Here is a 17,686-nt window from a genome sequence, read left to right on the forward strand (position 1 = left end):
TTGCTAGTATTTAATAACATTTTGAATTTTTTTTTTTTCGTTTCAGCTGGAGGCCGGAATCACTTGCAGTCGTCGTGCGAAATCATTCGTCAGCATCTCGACATTGGTGGCGTGAGGAACATCGCCTCGTTTAAATGGCAACAGGTAGTTCGATCACATGCAATTCGATGTGTTGTACTCTCTCACGGCCTGCGTTTGTGTAATATCGGCACTGAGCCATATTTTGACATCGTCAAGTGTTAGCTATCGGATACTACGGCATCAATTATGAAGGAGGCATTCTTCTTCCTGTTGATGGCTTCTCCAAAAGGGTTACTGTGGCAAATCGGTCTCTGCAAGCTCCTTGTCGTGATATGTGCCTCTGTTGTTCCCACTTTTTTCCTCTTTTGCAACAATTACGTATCTGGAGAGACTTTTTGCGATCCAGAATTTTAATACTCATTTTCATGATACCTTAATAATGAAAATGTATTGAAACCTGAACCTTTGGAGCTGACACTCTACAGCGGCAATTGTCAGCAAATGAGGAATTTTAAAAAACTGGAATACCTACATTGCATACAACTACATTGCATACAACTAATTGTGAAGACATAGAAACAAATACAATAGATATGGATTTAGGCACTTTAGAAAATCTCCCCTCATTATATTCGGAATTCTGAACTAAATGCTTGCCAATAGAAGAGTAAAGAGTTCATAGCCATGGCCAAGCTTCGGGTTTTCATATGTTTTCATTATTAATACTAGATTAAAATGTGTACATATCTCTTATACAACCTTCCTCTCTTCCATCTAAATGCCTTGGGCATTCCGAGCATGTTCTAAACAAGAGATTGCTTGGTAAAAATGCATACTGCGCTGAATTTTTTCATGTTTTATACTGCTGCCACAGTGCACAGACTTTGTATTCAATTTCAGTCGCATTAGCCTTTTACTTAAATATGTTTGCAGGTTAGCAACGTCACGTACATCGCAACGGCGAACCCATCGCTGGCCTGTTCTGCATGCCCTCTCACGCAGAGGTTCATTCGTCTCTTTTCGTTATTCGCTTTGCCGTTTCCGTCTGTCGAAGCTCAAAAATCCATATTCAGGTTCGCAATAATTCAGTCGTCATGCCAAACACACTTCACTAACGTCTTTTTTACATTGTAGCGCAATGTTGGGAAGTCATTTCCTTCGTACATTCGGATCGAGCCAGCTGTCTTCGAGTAATTTAGCGGAAATATGGGCCGAAAAGCCGCTAGAAGTATGAAAAACCTTGCGTTTCTAGCAACTCAAATTTGATCCGTTATGCGTGTGACATTCAGAATCTGCTGCATCACATCGCGATGGTGACTATCGAATTGCAAGAGCGTCTACGGCACATGTACCTGCCCATTCCTGAAAGGGCGCATTACCTGTTCACTCTCAACGACCTCGATAGGATATTCCGCAACCTATTGCTTTCCTTGCAAAAAGACTGTGATCACCAAGATCTGTTACTGCTCTGGCGTCATGAATGCGATTGGGCTTACGGCTGGCGGATGGTAGGTTTGAGAATACACTTCTTTCACTTATTATCTGCAACATTACCTATTTCTCTACTCAATAGTTGTTACCCATTATGTAACTTCAAACATCCTATTTTGAGCTTTGATAAGGATACAAATATTTCTTACATAATTCGACTTGTCCTTTGCAGTACTCGCCATATTTCGTCATATTCACTATTCACTGTTATAGCTTCAATGTACGCAATATAGATCCAATTACTCCTAACAGCTGCAGTAGACTTGACGATCACCAGATTACTGCACCTATATACTATGCATATGAATCTACCAATATTCACTTTATATCACAATTCATTTGTACACTTCATTCAGCGTACTGATCAAATCAATCTTTTCTGTGTTGTGTAATAGTTCGGAGATTTGCGAGGATGAATAAATTGAACACAATCGCGTTTGCGTTTGTAGATTTCCGACGTCGACTTAGAAAGATACCATCAAGCATTCGATACATCCGTCAGGAAGCATTTGACTGATAACCGGCATCTGCCGTGTGTTATCCCAGTGAGGCAGCCGCTGTTTAGCAATGTGCGCGAATTGGACAGCGGATTTGTGACTGCTGGCAGGTATGTGATAATATTAATCAGATGTATAACTGATTGTGGGCAAATTTACTTTCACCATTGATGGATATTTGAAGCTTGGATAATTTCTGATCTTTTCTCCTGAATATTTCTCACATTTCATCCTGTCTGTAATGTGTGCCCGCTACTAATATCCGGCAAGGTTATCACTGTGATTTTTACGCTTATTTTGAAGATACCAAGGTCGCACTTCGCAGAGTAGTGGCCGTGGATTGAAATCTGGCGCTCCTACTAACATGGGTGATTATTACAAACCCGTTACGGATATAGCAGACGTGCGAAGGCTACTTGCGGAAGCCGTCAAGGTATTGTGATATTAGTCCATATGCATCATATGGAAAGTACAATGATATGAAAAAAATATCAGCTAAGGCAAAGGGACATTTGAATAATCTTGCTAACGGTACTCGTGAGTACGACTGGAACCATGAGTACGGTTGAGACCATTCTCTCCAGAGCGTTTCAATTACATTTGGTACTCAAACTTACTTCAAATATGTCATAGTTATAGTCGGTATTCCAGCATGTAGCTTAGCTGCCTGTAATCTTTGTGGCTTGCGAAATGTTGCAAGAAATAGGTAGTGTGAGATGGCACTGCTTTCAACCGACTCTGTTATCAACTTATGTATCTCAACTGTACCTATCTAATCAACGGTATTGCAAACTATTTGGCTGTGGCATTAATACATTTTTCATAGAAAGTATAATTCGATCACGCTTAACTGTACAAGTAAAGTTAACGGACCAGCAAGAATGAAAATCAATACACAGATGCTAACTTGGGTATGGGGAAGTCTAGTGCAAAGCATTAGATGAGATTTCCAGGCAAATACTTTTACTCATTTTATTCAAGCGTGGGCTTTGGCATCCGAGAAACTTGCTCCGGTTTTATTCAACCCAAACGCGATAATTACACAAAGCTGTAAATCTATTCATATACTCCAGGTTTACTCAAACAGACCAATTAGTTACTTGATGCTCGCGTGGTGTTACATTAGACTACTTTGCAACATTTTTTCAAGCCAAATATTTAGCATTTCCAACATCACCATTGTTGTGAATTTGGTTGCCCCGTCTTTGACCTGCAACTTGTTTCCTTTCAGGAATACAACAAGGTCAATGTCGGAATGAATTTAAGCCTGTACAACGACGCCATCACCATGGTATGCCGGCTTGTCAGGATCATGCAATCTCCGCATAAAACCGGGCATACCTTGCTTTTTGGTGATGGTGCACCCATGATTGCAAGACTTCTTGTCAACTTGGGTAAAATCACATCCTAAGTTGAAGTATACCTGTGGTAATAATAATTTGTGTTTATCAGCGGCTCATCTTGGCGGATTCGGTGTAAAAAGCTTGCGTCCGGCTATCACGAATAATGAAGAAGAGGTGATTGACTCGGACGAAGCGCGCCTTTCTCAGTTCAAAGAGTTCATGGTGTCGTTGTACAATCAAACTGGGGTGAAAGGGGAGAAGGTGCTGCTGTTTCTTAGCGATGACAGGTGGGTGATAAACTGATAATGTGTAACGGATTGAGGGATTCATTTTATTAATCTTTATTTCCCTCGTTAAACGTTGTTCAATTCTTTTTTCTGATTTTCTGATCCCGTTTTCTGTACGTATTCTATCTATTTCTGCAACCAGATGTGAATGATCAGGCGGCAAATATCACTGTCTACAACAGCGGTTTTGAAAGTGGGCAAAATTACCAAATCTTCAGGCTTTACTTTCCAATCTCTTGTGATGTTCGATTTTGGATTGATGGATAGTCATACTGAAGCGATAAGATCCAATGCCTTTTCACCTCACCAAATTAGGTCTTCACATTGAGAGATTTAAATTAGTTTTTACTTCAGTTATTGGAGGATACGTGGGATAGGAACTGTTTGAGGTCGTGATTAATATGTGTACTTGTGTATGTCAATAGTATAATTTTATCACTTTCCTTTAAATACTATTTTCTGGGTACACGGTTTCCCAGTCTTCAGTTATTAACAGCCATAAATATTCCTGAGCTCCGCTGCAATTTTGACGATTTTTAGAATCCTCACTCACGAGTGCTTGGCCGTTTTGGACGAACTCATTCGACACGGGGCGATATCCCACTCGTTTACGAGCGACGAACAAACCACCATCGCCAATTCCGTTCGTAGCGAAGTCACCGCGGCGGGGCTGACGTATTCCCGGGATGCAGCCTGGAATTTCTTCCAGAGCACAGTCATGAAAAACTTGAGGATTGTGCTCGTTTGCTCGGAGACAGGTGAGTGGTTCATCAAAATAAAATAAATTAGAAGATTCTACTAAATGTTCATGTCAATTCAACTCCAAATTCTCCATCAAACCACGAAATAACAAAACAATGCAAACTTCTATGAGCTGGACGTCAGCCATTCCTGTAGTGTCATTACTTTGATTGATAAGTCTTATAATTCTCTTAACCCCTGTAAGCTACACTAGAGATCCACAGAATAAGGGCTTTGGATTGTAACCAGACAGGAATCCAGTAGGTCTTTCTGAAATGGGATTGGATCAGGATTCATATTTTTGTCGGATCTGGATCCAGTACACGAAATTGACATTCTGTTTGGTTATTTCGATGTTTTGTATGAGTTTGAACTCAGCTGACTTTGGCATTCCATAACAATTTAGAAGAATCCTTGTTAACAAACAAACAGGATCCAGTTTGGGATCGTGATTCCATATTAACTGAACAGCATTGGATTCGGATCCTGAAAAACCATGATCCGTACATCTCTACAGTGCAAATCTTTTGCGTTTGCAGGAAAAAGCTTCATGGCCAAAAGCCTGGAGTTCCCCGCGCTCTTCAACCACTTCAACATGATCGCGATGCGGCCCTGGTCTCACGAGCAGCTGGTCGAAGTCACCCTCTACCACATTTCCCACACCGACGCCAACGGCCGCCGAAAATGCTGCCTCCAGGAAGAAAACGAAAGCGATAAGCTCGCTGGACGAAACCGTAGGCGCCTTGGCAAGAAATGGATGGAAAATGCGGCCCATCTCTTGGCCAACATGCACATCGCCGTCAGGCAGAAGCCGGAAAACAATAACTACAAGTATAAGCATGGTTTTCATAACGTCTTTTTTTTCTAAGATTGGAATGGTGTTATAAAACTGCGTTGTCCTTGTTCATAAGATTTGTCATTGTTTTTGATTCCTGTTCTTAGTTTCTCTTATTTATAGACCGGATGACAATGGGGCCATGATGGACTGGGCAAAAGTGATGACATAACCTTTTTTTAATCATCAGCTTTCAAAATAGGCCGGTGAACAGACGTTAAGTGTGAAAGTGTTGAAAATTTTAGTTTGTTTAGTAGTGTTTACCAATTTGTTGGTTTGGCTGCTCAGACTTGAGTTTTTGACTATTCTTAGTTTTTGATCCATTTCAATGTTAGCTATGAGTATAAGGCTTGTTTTGTGCCTATTTCCGCTGCCAATTTGACGCAATCACTTTTGTTTTCAAGGGTGTTCGGACACGTTTGCAACTACGCGTTTGAAAAACTGGTGCAACGCTTCGTGCATGTCTTCTGTGCCAAACGCCGTTCCGTGCATGAGTATCAAGGTGTTACGGCTCATGCTCTGATGAATATTGATAAGGAAAATGCGATCGCAGAGTCGTTGCAAAAAGAATTGGACAGGGAAAAACAGGTGACATCTGACTTCATTATGGGTTGGGATGTTGGAGATCGAAATAATTCAAAATCTGGAATTTTGTAAAGGGGAAGAAGGGCAGGTCAAAAATAAAATTCAATGCATTACTCGACAAATAGTATCTCACTACTCGACCCGAATCATTACAATTAACACTCGATTTTGATTTGATTACTCGAATAATTTTGCCCACTCACGAATGATAAGTGTATAATTATATGGTTGCTATGTAAGTTTGACAGGAAGTCAGTAACGTACTTGCATTTCACGGTGTGATGCTTGCAAGACAAATTTCAATCAGGATTCTTGTATACGGTATCAGTCGTATCAGGTTTTAGCGGATAACTCATGAAAAATTCCAGCCACATATTTCGTATGACCCAGACTCACTCCAGATATTCATGTGGCATAGCCCATTTTAGCATTACTCAGCTCTATTAATTCACAGAAAAACTGTACTCATTTTAAAGCCCTTGAAATTCGCCATGATTGCAGGTATTGGAAGAACACAAAATTGGGACTACCCAACTTCTTGCTCAAATCGGACAAGATATGGTGATCACCGAGCAGCAGGTGAATATATCTTACGCACACTTATTTGCTCGCAACCCACCTCACAAATGGTGTTTTGTAGGTGATGGCCGTAAAACAGCAAATTCGAAAAATAAGGCACTTGAAGAAATATCAACCCAAGTATAAGCATGCTCATGAGAAAGCTGTTTTTAAAGCTGCCGCCATCGTGAAGGATACCAAAAATATTGTGAACGATATCGACCATCAGGTAAATAAAATTGGCAATGATAAACAAGCGTTGAATATATTTGTACTCGTGTACGGTTATTGCGAATGGGAAGTTATCGGCTGTATGTTTGCGATAATTTCAAGGGTCTCGCGGAACTCAGATTGGTACAGAAACCGGATAACGACGTGGAAGACTTGATGGCTTGCATCATCATGATCTTGAAAACGCCCAACTCGGATTTGACTTGGAGCAAAGGAGCCAAACGACAGATGGCAAACTTGGATCGCTTCATTGACGAGCTGATGAATTTTGACCTCTACCAACTACCACAGGTGAGTATTCATATCTCTTAAAAGGTTATCGTCGTGTAATTCTGTTCTTTATACGCAAAGACCACGCTTGACGCGTTGGAACCGACTTTGGAAAAAGAGACTTTCACGGCGGAAAATCTGGTGGAAAAGGCAGGCGGAAATTCTGCAGTCGGTAAGTGTTTCTCAACCTTTTTCATCTCGCGGACCGGTTAAATTTCGAAAAATGCTTTGCGGACCGGTGAACTTACAAAAAATTGAAATCAACTCAAAACGTGAAGTAGGCAGCCTCTTTCTTGCAAGTATACTAGAGAGTGACATTTTGACGGTTTCGATGGTAATTAATTATGTTCATGATGGCATCCATGTGATTTTACCGTAGTGAGTCTTCTGAGTCGAGGTAAAATTTCCTTGTCCAGATAAACATGCTAGCGACGAGTGTTGTTTACAGTCTTTCGCACCGAAGGCCACGGATTTAACCGAAGACGCTGACTCGAATAATATTCTTCTATTCGCCAATATCGAGAGAACATCCGTTTCAGAGTCGGACCAAGCACCTTGTCGTGCTACCTTGCTCATTGCCCACTGCCACCAGATGTAGGCTACTCTGTATACTATTAATAGCCTACAATGCGCCGCACGAAAACACCTGCAACAGCAATAGGGGAGATGCGAGGGGGGACCGATGATACGTTCGAGCAACAAATTTTAAACAATTATAAATATTTTTTGAAAAGGTGGATATTCATGTAAATGTCCGCGATAGCTAGAGCTTGGATCAAAGTGTTGAGCCAGCAAAAGATCTGCTATTTTCGACTGAAAATTTGATGGCCAGAGATCATTTTGCCATTATTGAACCATCGGTACCGCACCTCCCCTACCTGGCCATCCACAAGATCAGGGCCAATCGTCAGCCTACCCGCCCAAAATGCGTTGGTCTCGGGCCGACGACAGGATGATAAACATAACTTCTGGAGGGTCTTCGCCCCTCAACTCCACAGTTTGTTGGATGTTTTCTCCAGTACTTTTTACACGTTCATTCTACTCAGTGCAGGCCAGGGGTGGCCAACCTGCGGCCGTGGACACGATTTTCAATTAATATGTTATGACGGCCGTCCACATGCAATTTGAATTTACGAATTGACCTATCGATTTCTTGAAAGATTTTAATTAAACTTGAAAGTTTTTTCGCGCTACGCGCGATTTCATGTGACATCGTTTTTCAATTATAATATAATAGCACCCTTTGCAATCAGAGCCCCACAGTACAGATTCAAACAGCAGAGGAAATGATGCGCTCCACATATGAATACCCACTCGGAATCGTGTGCTCCTCGCTATACCGATAATCCTCATGGGAGGTCAACAAATAACACCATGCAACAAAGTGACTAATAACAATTTGCCCACCTAAAGATGCACAATCATTCATAACTTGCCATAAATTTTCGAAAACACCCCTCCATCAACTTTACAGGTGAATCTGATCACATGGGTTGATAAAGGATAAATCTTTCATAGTAATATGTAAAACTACTCTTATTAATGACGAAATTCATAAGTGAATCTTAAAAACGTTTCGCGCCACGCGCTATCATCAACAATACCATAACGTGACCACTCACGATTTGGGTGCGTAAATTAAGCCTATATGCTTAAATAGGTCTGTCCGGACTTCATCAGAAATGGCCACACACACTTTAACATGGGTAATTGGCGTCCAGCTGGTTCATTACGACTACATGCCCTGGAATGCGGCCTTAGCCTACATGAGTAGTCGAAATGCGGCCGTGAATAGCAAAAAGGTTGGCCTCCCCTGGTATAGGCAGAGAGTTTATATAAATAATCGCACACAGCGCGAAAATGTTCTATAATTCATGACTGAACTGTCAATAATATTGGTAATTGCATATATATTGCAGTAAATTTTTTATACTGTCAGAATTATCAGATTTTCCGGTAAAGTTGTTGAGGTGTCGTCTTGGAAAATTTAGGGCACGTAATTAATAATAGTTAAACATATTAGGGTGGGCCTGTTGGAATAATTACTTCATTACATGTGAATATTTCATGACCTAGGCGTACTGTCTGTTTTATAGTGAGTTGATGTTGAAATCACCCAAGCTTACTAACTACAGGACACACACGATTCCAAATTGGTATTTCTTCACTGGCAAATATCTTTTCTATGTGTTCTGGCATTTTTCCTGTGGGGCAGGCCTACAGATTGCCAGGACAGCGAGATTCGGCGCCAGCCATTTTGGAGCTTAAGGACAATTAGACATATATATATATCGAAGTTTTCTGTCAACAAAGGGAAGTCATTCTCGGCCAAGGTTATCTCGCTGGCGAGTTTTTCGCACAATTTTCGGAGTCCTATGTTAGCCTAAACTTCAGTATGTGTTGGCGCGTCGTGGCGCAGTAATGGCTGCAGACATGGGGTGATTACTTCATGAATGTAATCGATTGCGATTACGATTACTTCTGAATGACGCGATTACGATTACGATTACGATTACAGCAAAATCAGGAAGTAGTCGATTACGATTACGATTACATTGGAAAAGTAATCACGATTACTAACGATTACATTTATTTTGCATCTTAGAAGTTATATCGGAAGACAATATCTGGATTGCGCTGAAAAGGCTTAAACAGTTGGTTTGTGGTACAGAACTTGAAGATAGCTTTGAATACAACATCCATTGTAGTAAAATATTTATTCAACCCGAAGACTTTTCGGGTGCCTCTTTTCAAGAGTTAACGGCACACTGAAGGGATTTAAACAGAATGAAAAGCAATGAAAAGAAATGAAATGAATGAAAAGAATGAAAAGGCCTAATGAGATAATAAACTTCCTTTAAAAAAAGATGCGTCATTTGCTTGTTACGTCATAATGTACCGATTGCCCATTTTTATTGAGGTCGATTTATCGCACCCAATGATTTGTATTCTTGCCAGGTCCATAACCGCCGCCCCCCCAAATTTCCCAATAGGGTGGGGAGCGATATCGAAGGGGACTCAAAAGTATTTCGTAAACCAACATAAATTATCGAGTCTTTTCGAGAGATTTAATTACCTTGAAAATTCTCTCTGGACAGCTTGATTTTGAAATGCATACGTCTCTCCCTTAAAAAAGCATACATAATTTATAGTAGGGTTGCATTTAAAACAAATGGTTGTTTAAAACATGTTTTAAACGGTGTTTGAAAAACAAAAGCTTCACAAAAAACTACGGACAATTACCATCCGATTTGGCCGACGTACATCGATACGGGATGGTTGGAACCCGCAAAATAGTCTGTTCAACAGTTAAAGTCCAGATATTTCGTCAAAGGAACTATATTTACCCTATATTTTTAATTGTCAATCTCAATCCACTAGGACAGTGGTCGGGAACATATGGCTCGCGAGCCATATATGGCTCTTTGGGGTATAAGATATGGCTCTTTGACAGATTTTTAATTTTCTACTTAATTTTATCGATATTGCAGAAACTTGGCAACTTGTTGGTAAATTTTCTTAACGGCCACAATAATTATTCTGGTGGCAGCATAAACATGTATTTGAGAGGCAAGACAGTGGCTTATCCAGGGTTAAGGGCTCGGACCCCTTTACAAAGTCCTTAAATTTAAGTTGCTGTAGCCATAAACTAAAGTAATTATAACAAGATACCGAACGTTATAATTATATATTACAGGCTCTCAGCTCTACAGGTAAATCTGACCATCGGGGCTGAGAGAGGATTAGAAATTAATAGTAATATAATGCAATTACCAATAATATATTGACGAAGTTCAGTCTTCAACTTGAAAATACCTCCATATGCGGCCAAAGATCAACGTTTGGACTGGGGAAGAATTGCTGTTTAGGTCCAGATTCTAGCTATAACCCGGGCTAACATGGTATAGAAGCCATGGCCATGGCGGCACGTCCCAATGTTGAGTAAAGAATTGTGAAATAAAGATTGACGCCCGTTTCAAGTAGAGTCATATGAGAATAAGATGAAGCTGGGCCCGATGAAGCGAACATAAAATTCTACCTTCAATTTCATACAGATAATGTACTGCAAGCTGCCGTTACGAGAAACGGCAAAGACGGCTCGGGTATGATACATATCACCAGCTGTTTATTTTTACTGCTTCGTTATGGAAACCGTAATATTTTATTTGACGAGTACAAAATTTCAAATCTTTGTCCGGTGTAGGTACGTACTACATAGACCTTACTGCTCGCCAAGTAGCAACGGTCAAACTACGTTTAACTAAGCATAGCCAAACATCAATACATAAGTTACTATTTTAAACTAGGCAGAATGGAGATTAATTATCCTGCGGCGAGGGAGTGGCGTGTGGAACGTGTTGATAACCTGATACACAGCACGGCGCCATGGCGGGTGTTCTTACAATGACACTAATGTAGGCTGCGTACATCGACTATCAATTTACTGTGGATACTTCTTACGCAATGACGAGCAAAGCTAATAGGCTACTTCTGATGTAATAATGAGCAATAGCATTTGGAAATCAGACGTGTGTGCTATCACGAACCTGGTATAATATCTCTTCCTCGTTCACGAATGTTCAGTTTATATCATATGGTCCTTGTACAAATGAAAAGTAATTGTTCTTTCACTAAGAAATCGATTAGATATGGGAAGTAGTCGATTACGATTACGATTACTTCGGAATTTTTTCGAATGTAATCGATTGCGATTACGATTACTTGAAAATGCTGTAATCGTCGTAATCGATTACGATTACTAATCGCGATTACCCCATGTCTGAATGGCTGACGCTGAAATGCCTATTTCCATAAATCATGAGTATTTCTTGGGGAAGGACACACAATAAACAAAACATTAACATACACTAAACCGCGCTAAACGCGATAAAAATTTGAAAAAAGTTGGTTTAAGTTTAAAGAATTGCTCTATAATTTATGTTCATTCACCAAATAATTTTGGTTCCCCATCAAGCTTGGTCCCACTCCGATCGGGGGATTTGTGGTGCGGCACTTGCGGTCCTTCACAAAATGAATGAATGAATCGAAAACGAATGATCCCGCAAACTGCGTATTTAGCGAGCCAGCTCGTAGTTGTCGCTCGCATGTCGTCACATGACACGGCTTGAACTTCAAGTCAAATGGAACATGTTTCCAGACGTAATGTTACTTCACGAAGTGCTGGATGAGTTAAGAATTTGATGTTTAATTTATTTTATCAATGGACAAGCCTTCAACATTTTGCATCTTGAAATTATGGAACAAAGTTGTAATATGCCTCGCGGAACGGCACCGGTCCGCGGACCGGCGGTTGAGAACCCCTGTTTTAGAGCACCTATCATTCCGTAGTTGCATGTAGATTTCTAATCCTATAGGCCAGTGATTCCCAACCGTGGCTCCAAGATAGCCTTCTTGCGGCTCTGATTGACCTCTGAATATGAAAATATAATAGACCACAGTGGTTGTTTGTTTCTATGAATAGTTATAGTAAATTTCTGTATATGAATGCTAGAATGATGGATATTAGTTGTGTATAAAGCCGTCCTAGGCCGCTTCTAAAAACCAGATAAGAGAATTCTTGCAGACTAGCGTCACACGCATGGATGAATACCCGTCAAACAAGTATATATCTTGAGTTCTGCTGGTCATAGACCTTTATGTATCGTCTCTGTGAAGAGTAAATTTCGACACAATTTAACTAACATCCAAATAATGGCTCATAGTCAAATATAAATTGCAATAAGTCCAATATTACCCACAAACTTGTGCATTAAGAGCTGCAATGTATGAAGACCTATCACATAATGCCATTATAGTATGTTGGGAACCACTGCTATAGGCATAAGTTATTAAAGTATTTGTCGTTGCAGCTCAGATAGAAGTATATGTGCTGTAATATTTATCATCTCAAACTGATCTCTACCATCATCTCAAACTGATTGGAGCTTTGAATCATGTTGCTCTTCTTTTGCCTGCTGGGCCGTTTCGAAAGTTATGACTTGCACCCGAGTATTCTTATGCAACATTGTTTTTACTTCTACCACTCAATCAACACCTGTCCTTACTTTTGCCAATTGTTCAATTGCTAATTTAGACAAACCTATATTTGGTATATTTTTTATCGAATACGTCAAATCACTACAATCCACAAACGCTATCGCTGTGTTTTCACAAATAGGAGCGCTTTTAAAATGGGTTCAAGGCGTCGTGCGATACAACAGCCTCATGATCGCTAAAGTGAAGCCTCTGCATGATAAACTGGACGAAACCTCTACTGCAATAGGTAATGTACAGAGGCGCACAGAATTACAGTATGAATCGTTGTTATCTTGGAATCGTGTATCATCAGTCGGCGCCCAACACCGACTCAGGCAGTTGGAAAGCAAGAAGAAAGCCTTGGAATCGCGATTGCGTGATCTGGCCGAAGGCTTCGAGCAAGCTACTGTGGATAAGAACGATCAGGAAAATAAACAGATCGAGATGCAAGAACACTTACAGGAGTCGGCTTACTACAGACGTGTACTCGCAGAGGAACGAGACAGAAGAACCACTGTACTGGAAGCGTATGAGGTCTTTTCAATGAAGACTTGCACTCCTTTTTAGAAAATTTTATCCAAAAACCGTTAATTTCAGGATCAACTTGACTGGGTGACCGGAGTGGCTGCGATTTCAGCCGGGTTCGTGACATACATGGGTCCTTATCCATACATCTTCAGACGGCGTCTGCTCACTGTAGACTGGGCCCAGTGTCTGGCAGAAAGAGGAATACCGTTGGTTTTCGACACGGTAGACCCAGTCAACGGTCATCAAGTTGAATTTATGTTGGATGTGGACGGTGAGCTTGGTTTTGAGTGATTTCTGTGCCTTCGTTTTGCTGACTTTGTGAAATTATATCGGCAGGAAGTATAGAGGAGATACTGGAGGGTGAAAACGGCGATAATTCAGCAGAAGTGACTGGAAGAGAAGCTCTGGAGAAGGTTGCCGAGGAATTAGAACCAGATGATGAAGATCGTCGTAGTTTGGTTGGAGGCGAAGATGATGATTCGAAACCGAGAGATTCCGAGGGTATGTGCGTTTTTAAGAAGGTGCATTTGAATACCTTACAGATTAGATTAGTTGTCAGTTGTCACTCAAGTTAAAAATTTGTTGGATAACCGTAAGGTACTCCAATGTACATATTCATATCGGTCTGTGGACATATGAGCATGCGAAATTTCAGGGATAGGTTAGGTTTAGATTTAGAGTTCGGTTGGAATGGGGGTAAGGGTTGTGGTAAGGGCTTTGAAGTCACATGCCCAAGTGTCACATGCTCTACTGTTGTTTTTCAATGTCGTGCAACCATTTATATCCATTACCATATCTGATTTCCTAATGTATGACCAAATCTTAATTTAGCGCCAACACCCTGTCTTCTAGATCTTATTTAGTCGACCATTCAAACGGTGACACAATTTTTCCTTGTTCCAGTATTCTTGAATAAAGATTCATATTGAAATAAACCCAAATATTTTTGGCTGAGATTTGTCAGGGATAATTGTCGGCAACTAGTAAAGAAGGAAAAGAACATTGTATAGCAACGTAAACATATATATATCAACAATGTCCTTCTCAGTCTTCTAGTAGCTGCTGACGATTACGACGGATGAGTGTCAGCCGAAAATATTCAGATTTATTTGAATATGAGTATATTATTGAATTGTGTATCAAAGTTCTGTACCTATATCTGTCTCTTACAGCATGTTGTAAATGTGTGAATTCGATATAGTTCCAAAAAATTTCATTTGGCTGTATTTGAGACACATTCTATTTCCGGTGTACAAGTATGCCGTTGAAGTTTTCTCACAAAATCTGACCGTGTTTTCTTTTCGTGCACTTGCAACAGACGAGAAATCCAACGTCGCCGGTCCAGCGCAAGAGTCCGAAAGATCAGACGAACAAAACGAATCCGATCCGAATCCGAAAGATAACGAGCCGGAAACAGCCAGATCGGAGCAAAGCAATGTTAACGAGGACGGCAAGGCAACTCGTACAGTGACGCGTGCCACGTCCGCGATGCCTCTGCTGGCCCACACATGCTCTACTATGCCGTACATGAGCACCGAGGAATATCAGGTGATTGGTTTGATGTGAAATGAAGCTAGATGGAGTTTAAGCGGGATGGTTTATGAGTCATGCCGGAAACGCAGTTGCATTTTTTGTGTAGAATACATCTTTATAGGCCAATCGGTGTCGTTTTCGACATTTGTACTATGTTATCGATGATATCATCACAAGCAATAGAAGAAGGGGTTATCAATACCCGTTACAAGCAATGGTGTGATTGCTTAGTCTGTAAGGGATAATATCTGTTGTCCCGCTATCGATGTGCCTACTGTGTGTACCTACCAATTTTAATAATGTATAAAATCGCCTTTAGATGTTCGTAACTTGCATCATCAAAGTATTGGTCGAAGAGGAGTTGGTGCAAGGGTGGCTTACAAGAGATTACTCACACCATCGGGTATGTGACCGTTTGCTATTTTTCTACTATGGAATTTTGGTGGAATGTGTGGAACAGTATTCCGCCGGCCATCCGACAGTCGACGAGCATGTCCACATTAAAGTCGAAATACTAGCAATTACTACTAAATAAATACAGTCCATCCTCAAGATTACCGGACCACGACTGACCTATCGATCTCGCTTCCCATGACGTGCCGCCCTATTTCTTGTCGCTTTCTTTTTCTATACTATCTTCTTTACTTTCATTCAGTGTGCATGCCTCCTCTTTACATCGCCTAGGCCAAGGTGGGTGTCAGATTCCATAGACTACTCCTTGTCGATTCGACATCTTCCTGTCTTTTCATTGTATCGCATTTTTTGTGGGGTATTGAACTGATAAAATTGCTAATAAACCAATGAGGATGATGATGATGATGAACAAATAATAATGGATCTTGAATCAACCACCATAAATATTATTATGTACTCCCATATATAAAATAAACATTTCGCCTATCACTAGCTGCCTGTTGATGCCACCAAGTATGCTCATTGCTCACTGTCCCGGATGATACTTTATCCTAGGTAACACAATAAATAACATCTTCCCTGAGTTTTCTACTTTTCTACTTATGATTTCAAACGGTCCATTTTGATAAGGCTGATAGATTCTGTGAATGTATAGCAGTGGTTCCCAACCTTTTTCGACTCATCGCCCCCTTTTCAAACTCCACACAGATCATCACCCCCCAAATATTTGAAACCGAAAAATAGGCATACAAACTGAAATCACCGGCGAGTTGACTAAGAAAAAAGGTCAACTTTTTGGCTCGACCTCGAAATTTCACTTTTCCAGCGAAATTTTGGTGAGTTAACTAACAAAAAAGGTGATATCTCCGACTTGATTCCTAAAGGAGCGTAACATCACGTCGTCAGTCCCCCCAATACGTTGGTCTTGACCCCCTCCATAGGGCGATAAAGCAAACTTCTGCACCCCGCAGACAAAACTACCCCAATACCTCTTTACCGCTACTTCTCAGCGCAAATTGTTGGACTCTACGAAAAATTTCTATCATTCATGTTTGAATCGGTCAATATGATCGGGAATTGCATATGTAATGCTGTCAATTTTTTATTCTCTCTCTGCTCATGTATTCAGATTTACCGGTAAAGCTGAGTGAGGTGTCTTGTAAAATGTAGGGCCCGTAAATAATAATTGAACATATTCGAGCGGACCCGTGGGTGTATTGACTTCGTTATGTAATGACATTTCCTGGCCTGTCTGCTATGTCAAAAGATATTCAAATCGCCCATACGTACTAAACTAAAAGACGCACACGATTTCAAATTGGTATTTCTGCACTGGCAAGTAATTTTTCTCTGCGAAATGGCATTTTTTGTGGGGTTCTGATTGCCAGGACAGGAACATTTGGCGCCAGCCATTTAGGCGCCTATGGACAATTAAATATATATGTATATCGTATATATATCGAAGTCAGTCAGCATAAAGGCAGTCCTTTTCCGCCAAGGTTTTCTCGTTCTCGCACAGTTCTCTTCGAGCTCGAGCCCCCATCTCAATTGAGGGTTTGGGTGTGGCAGTTATGGTCATGGACGCCAATATAGCCTCAACGCGCTGTCGCCCCCTTTGTCCGTTTTCGCCCCCCTATCGCCCCCTTGGCTATTTTCGCCCCCATGGACCGACAAATCGCCCCCTGGGGGGTGATATCGCCCACGCTGGAAACCACTGATGTATAGTATCACATTGATCATTTTTATAGAAGCCAGAAATTGAGTATAAATTTTTTTTCTGGCAATTAAGACTATTGTTTCAGAATAAGTAATTCCGGATTGCAGGGGTTAGATTAGTTTGTACACAAGGGGAGGATTTTCCTGACTTTAATTTTATGTTCTGGCTTGTTACGATCCAACGGAAAAACCTACCAGGTTTCATCTTCAGTCCTAATTACCATCTCACTCCAAAAGCGGATCCATATAGTGCTACTGCTGAGTTGTTACTTACGACCAGCAATACTGGTACAAGTGTTTAGGGACCTGTGGTATGACTATTGAAATAATACCCTTGACTAGAATTTATAACTAGTATCAATAATTGATAATCTGCAGTTGGAAAATGCGGCGATTCTACAAAAATCGTGGCAACGACCCCCTCTCCTTCTCGACCCATATTTGGCCGGAGTAGAGTGGTACGCCTCCGTGTTCAGTCAGGACAAGAAAATTGTACCTGTCAATCTCACTCCAAAGACGGGTCAGTCACAAGTCATGGTCATGGAGAAAGCTATCATATCAGGTACAAACCTAGAGTATGCGGTAGTGAAAGATATTTAT

General features: G+C 40.8%; 1 protein-coding gene across 3 annotated transcripts in view; it reads left to right on the top strand.

Annotated features, from left to right (window-relative positions):
* Positions 1 to 17,686, top strand: part of LOC145450787 (dynein beta chain, ciliary-like) — an 82,508-nt gene that overhangs the window by 35,296 nt on the left and 29,526 nt on the right. For all 3 annotated transcript variants that reach the window (XM_080329293.1, XM_080329292.1, XM_080329294.1), the window contains 22 exons: positions 47 to 144; positions 955 to 1,094; positions 1,156 to 1,249; positions 1,311 to 1,529; positions 1,962 to 2,119; positions 2,313 to 2,442; positions 3,241 to 3,403; positions 3,462 to 3,639; positions 4,180 to 4,397; positions 4,920 to 5,211; positions 5,620 to 5,803; positions 6,302 to 6,379; positions 6,441 to 6,587; positions 6,692 to 6,880; positions 6,941 to 7,031; positions 13,038 to 13,142; positions 13,209 to 13,429; positions 13,493 to 13,694; positions 13,760 to 13,924; positions 14,742 to 14,971; positions 15,276 to 15,359; positions 17,465 to 17,648. In XM_080329293.1, the coding sequence (XP_080185419.1) occupies positions 47 to 144; positions 955 to 1,094; positions 1,156 to 1,249; positions 1,311 to 1,529; positions 1,962 to 2,119; positions 2,313 to 2,442; positions 3,241 to 3,403; positions 3,462 to 3,639; positions 4,180 to 4,397; positions 4,920 to 5,211; positions 5,620 to 5,803; positions 6,302 to 6,379; positions 6,441 to 6,587; positions 6,692 to 6,880; positions 6,941 to 7,031; positions 13,038 to 13,142; positions 13,209 to 13,429; positions 13,493 to 13,694; positions 13,760 to 13,924; positions 14,742 to 14,971; positions 15,276 to 15,359; positions 17,465 to 17,648 (3,570 nt within the window). The remainder of the gene's footprint in view (positions 1 to 46; positions 145 to 954; positions 1,095 to 1,155; positions 1,250 to 1,310; positions 1,530 to 1,961; positions 2,120 to 2,312; positions 2,443 to 3,240; positions 3,404 to 3,461; positions 3,640 to 4,179; positions 4,398 to 4,919; positions 5,212 to 5,619; positions 5,804 to 6,301; positions 6,380 to 6,440; positions 6,588 to 6,691; positions 6,881 to 6,940; positions 7,032 to 13,037; positions 13,143 to 13,208; positions 13,430 to 13,492; positions 13,695 to 13,759; positions 13,925 to 14,741; positions 14,972 to 15,275; positions 15,360 to 17,464; positions 17,649 to 17,686) is intronic.

Source organism: Botryllus schlosseri, chromosome 11, assembly GCF_051294905.1.
Source record: "Botryllus schlosseri isolate E-star chromosome 11, Bs_hap1, whole genome shotgun sequence".
Taxonomy (NCBI): Eukaryota; Metazoa; Chordata; class Ascidiacea; order Stolidobranchia; family Styelidae; genus Botryllus; species Botryllus schlosseri.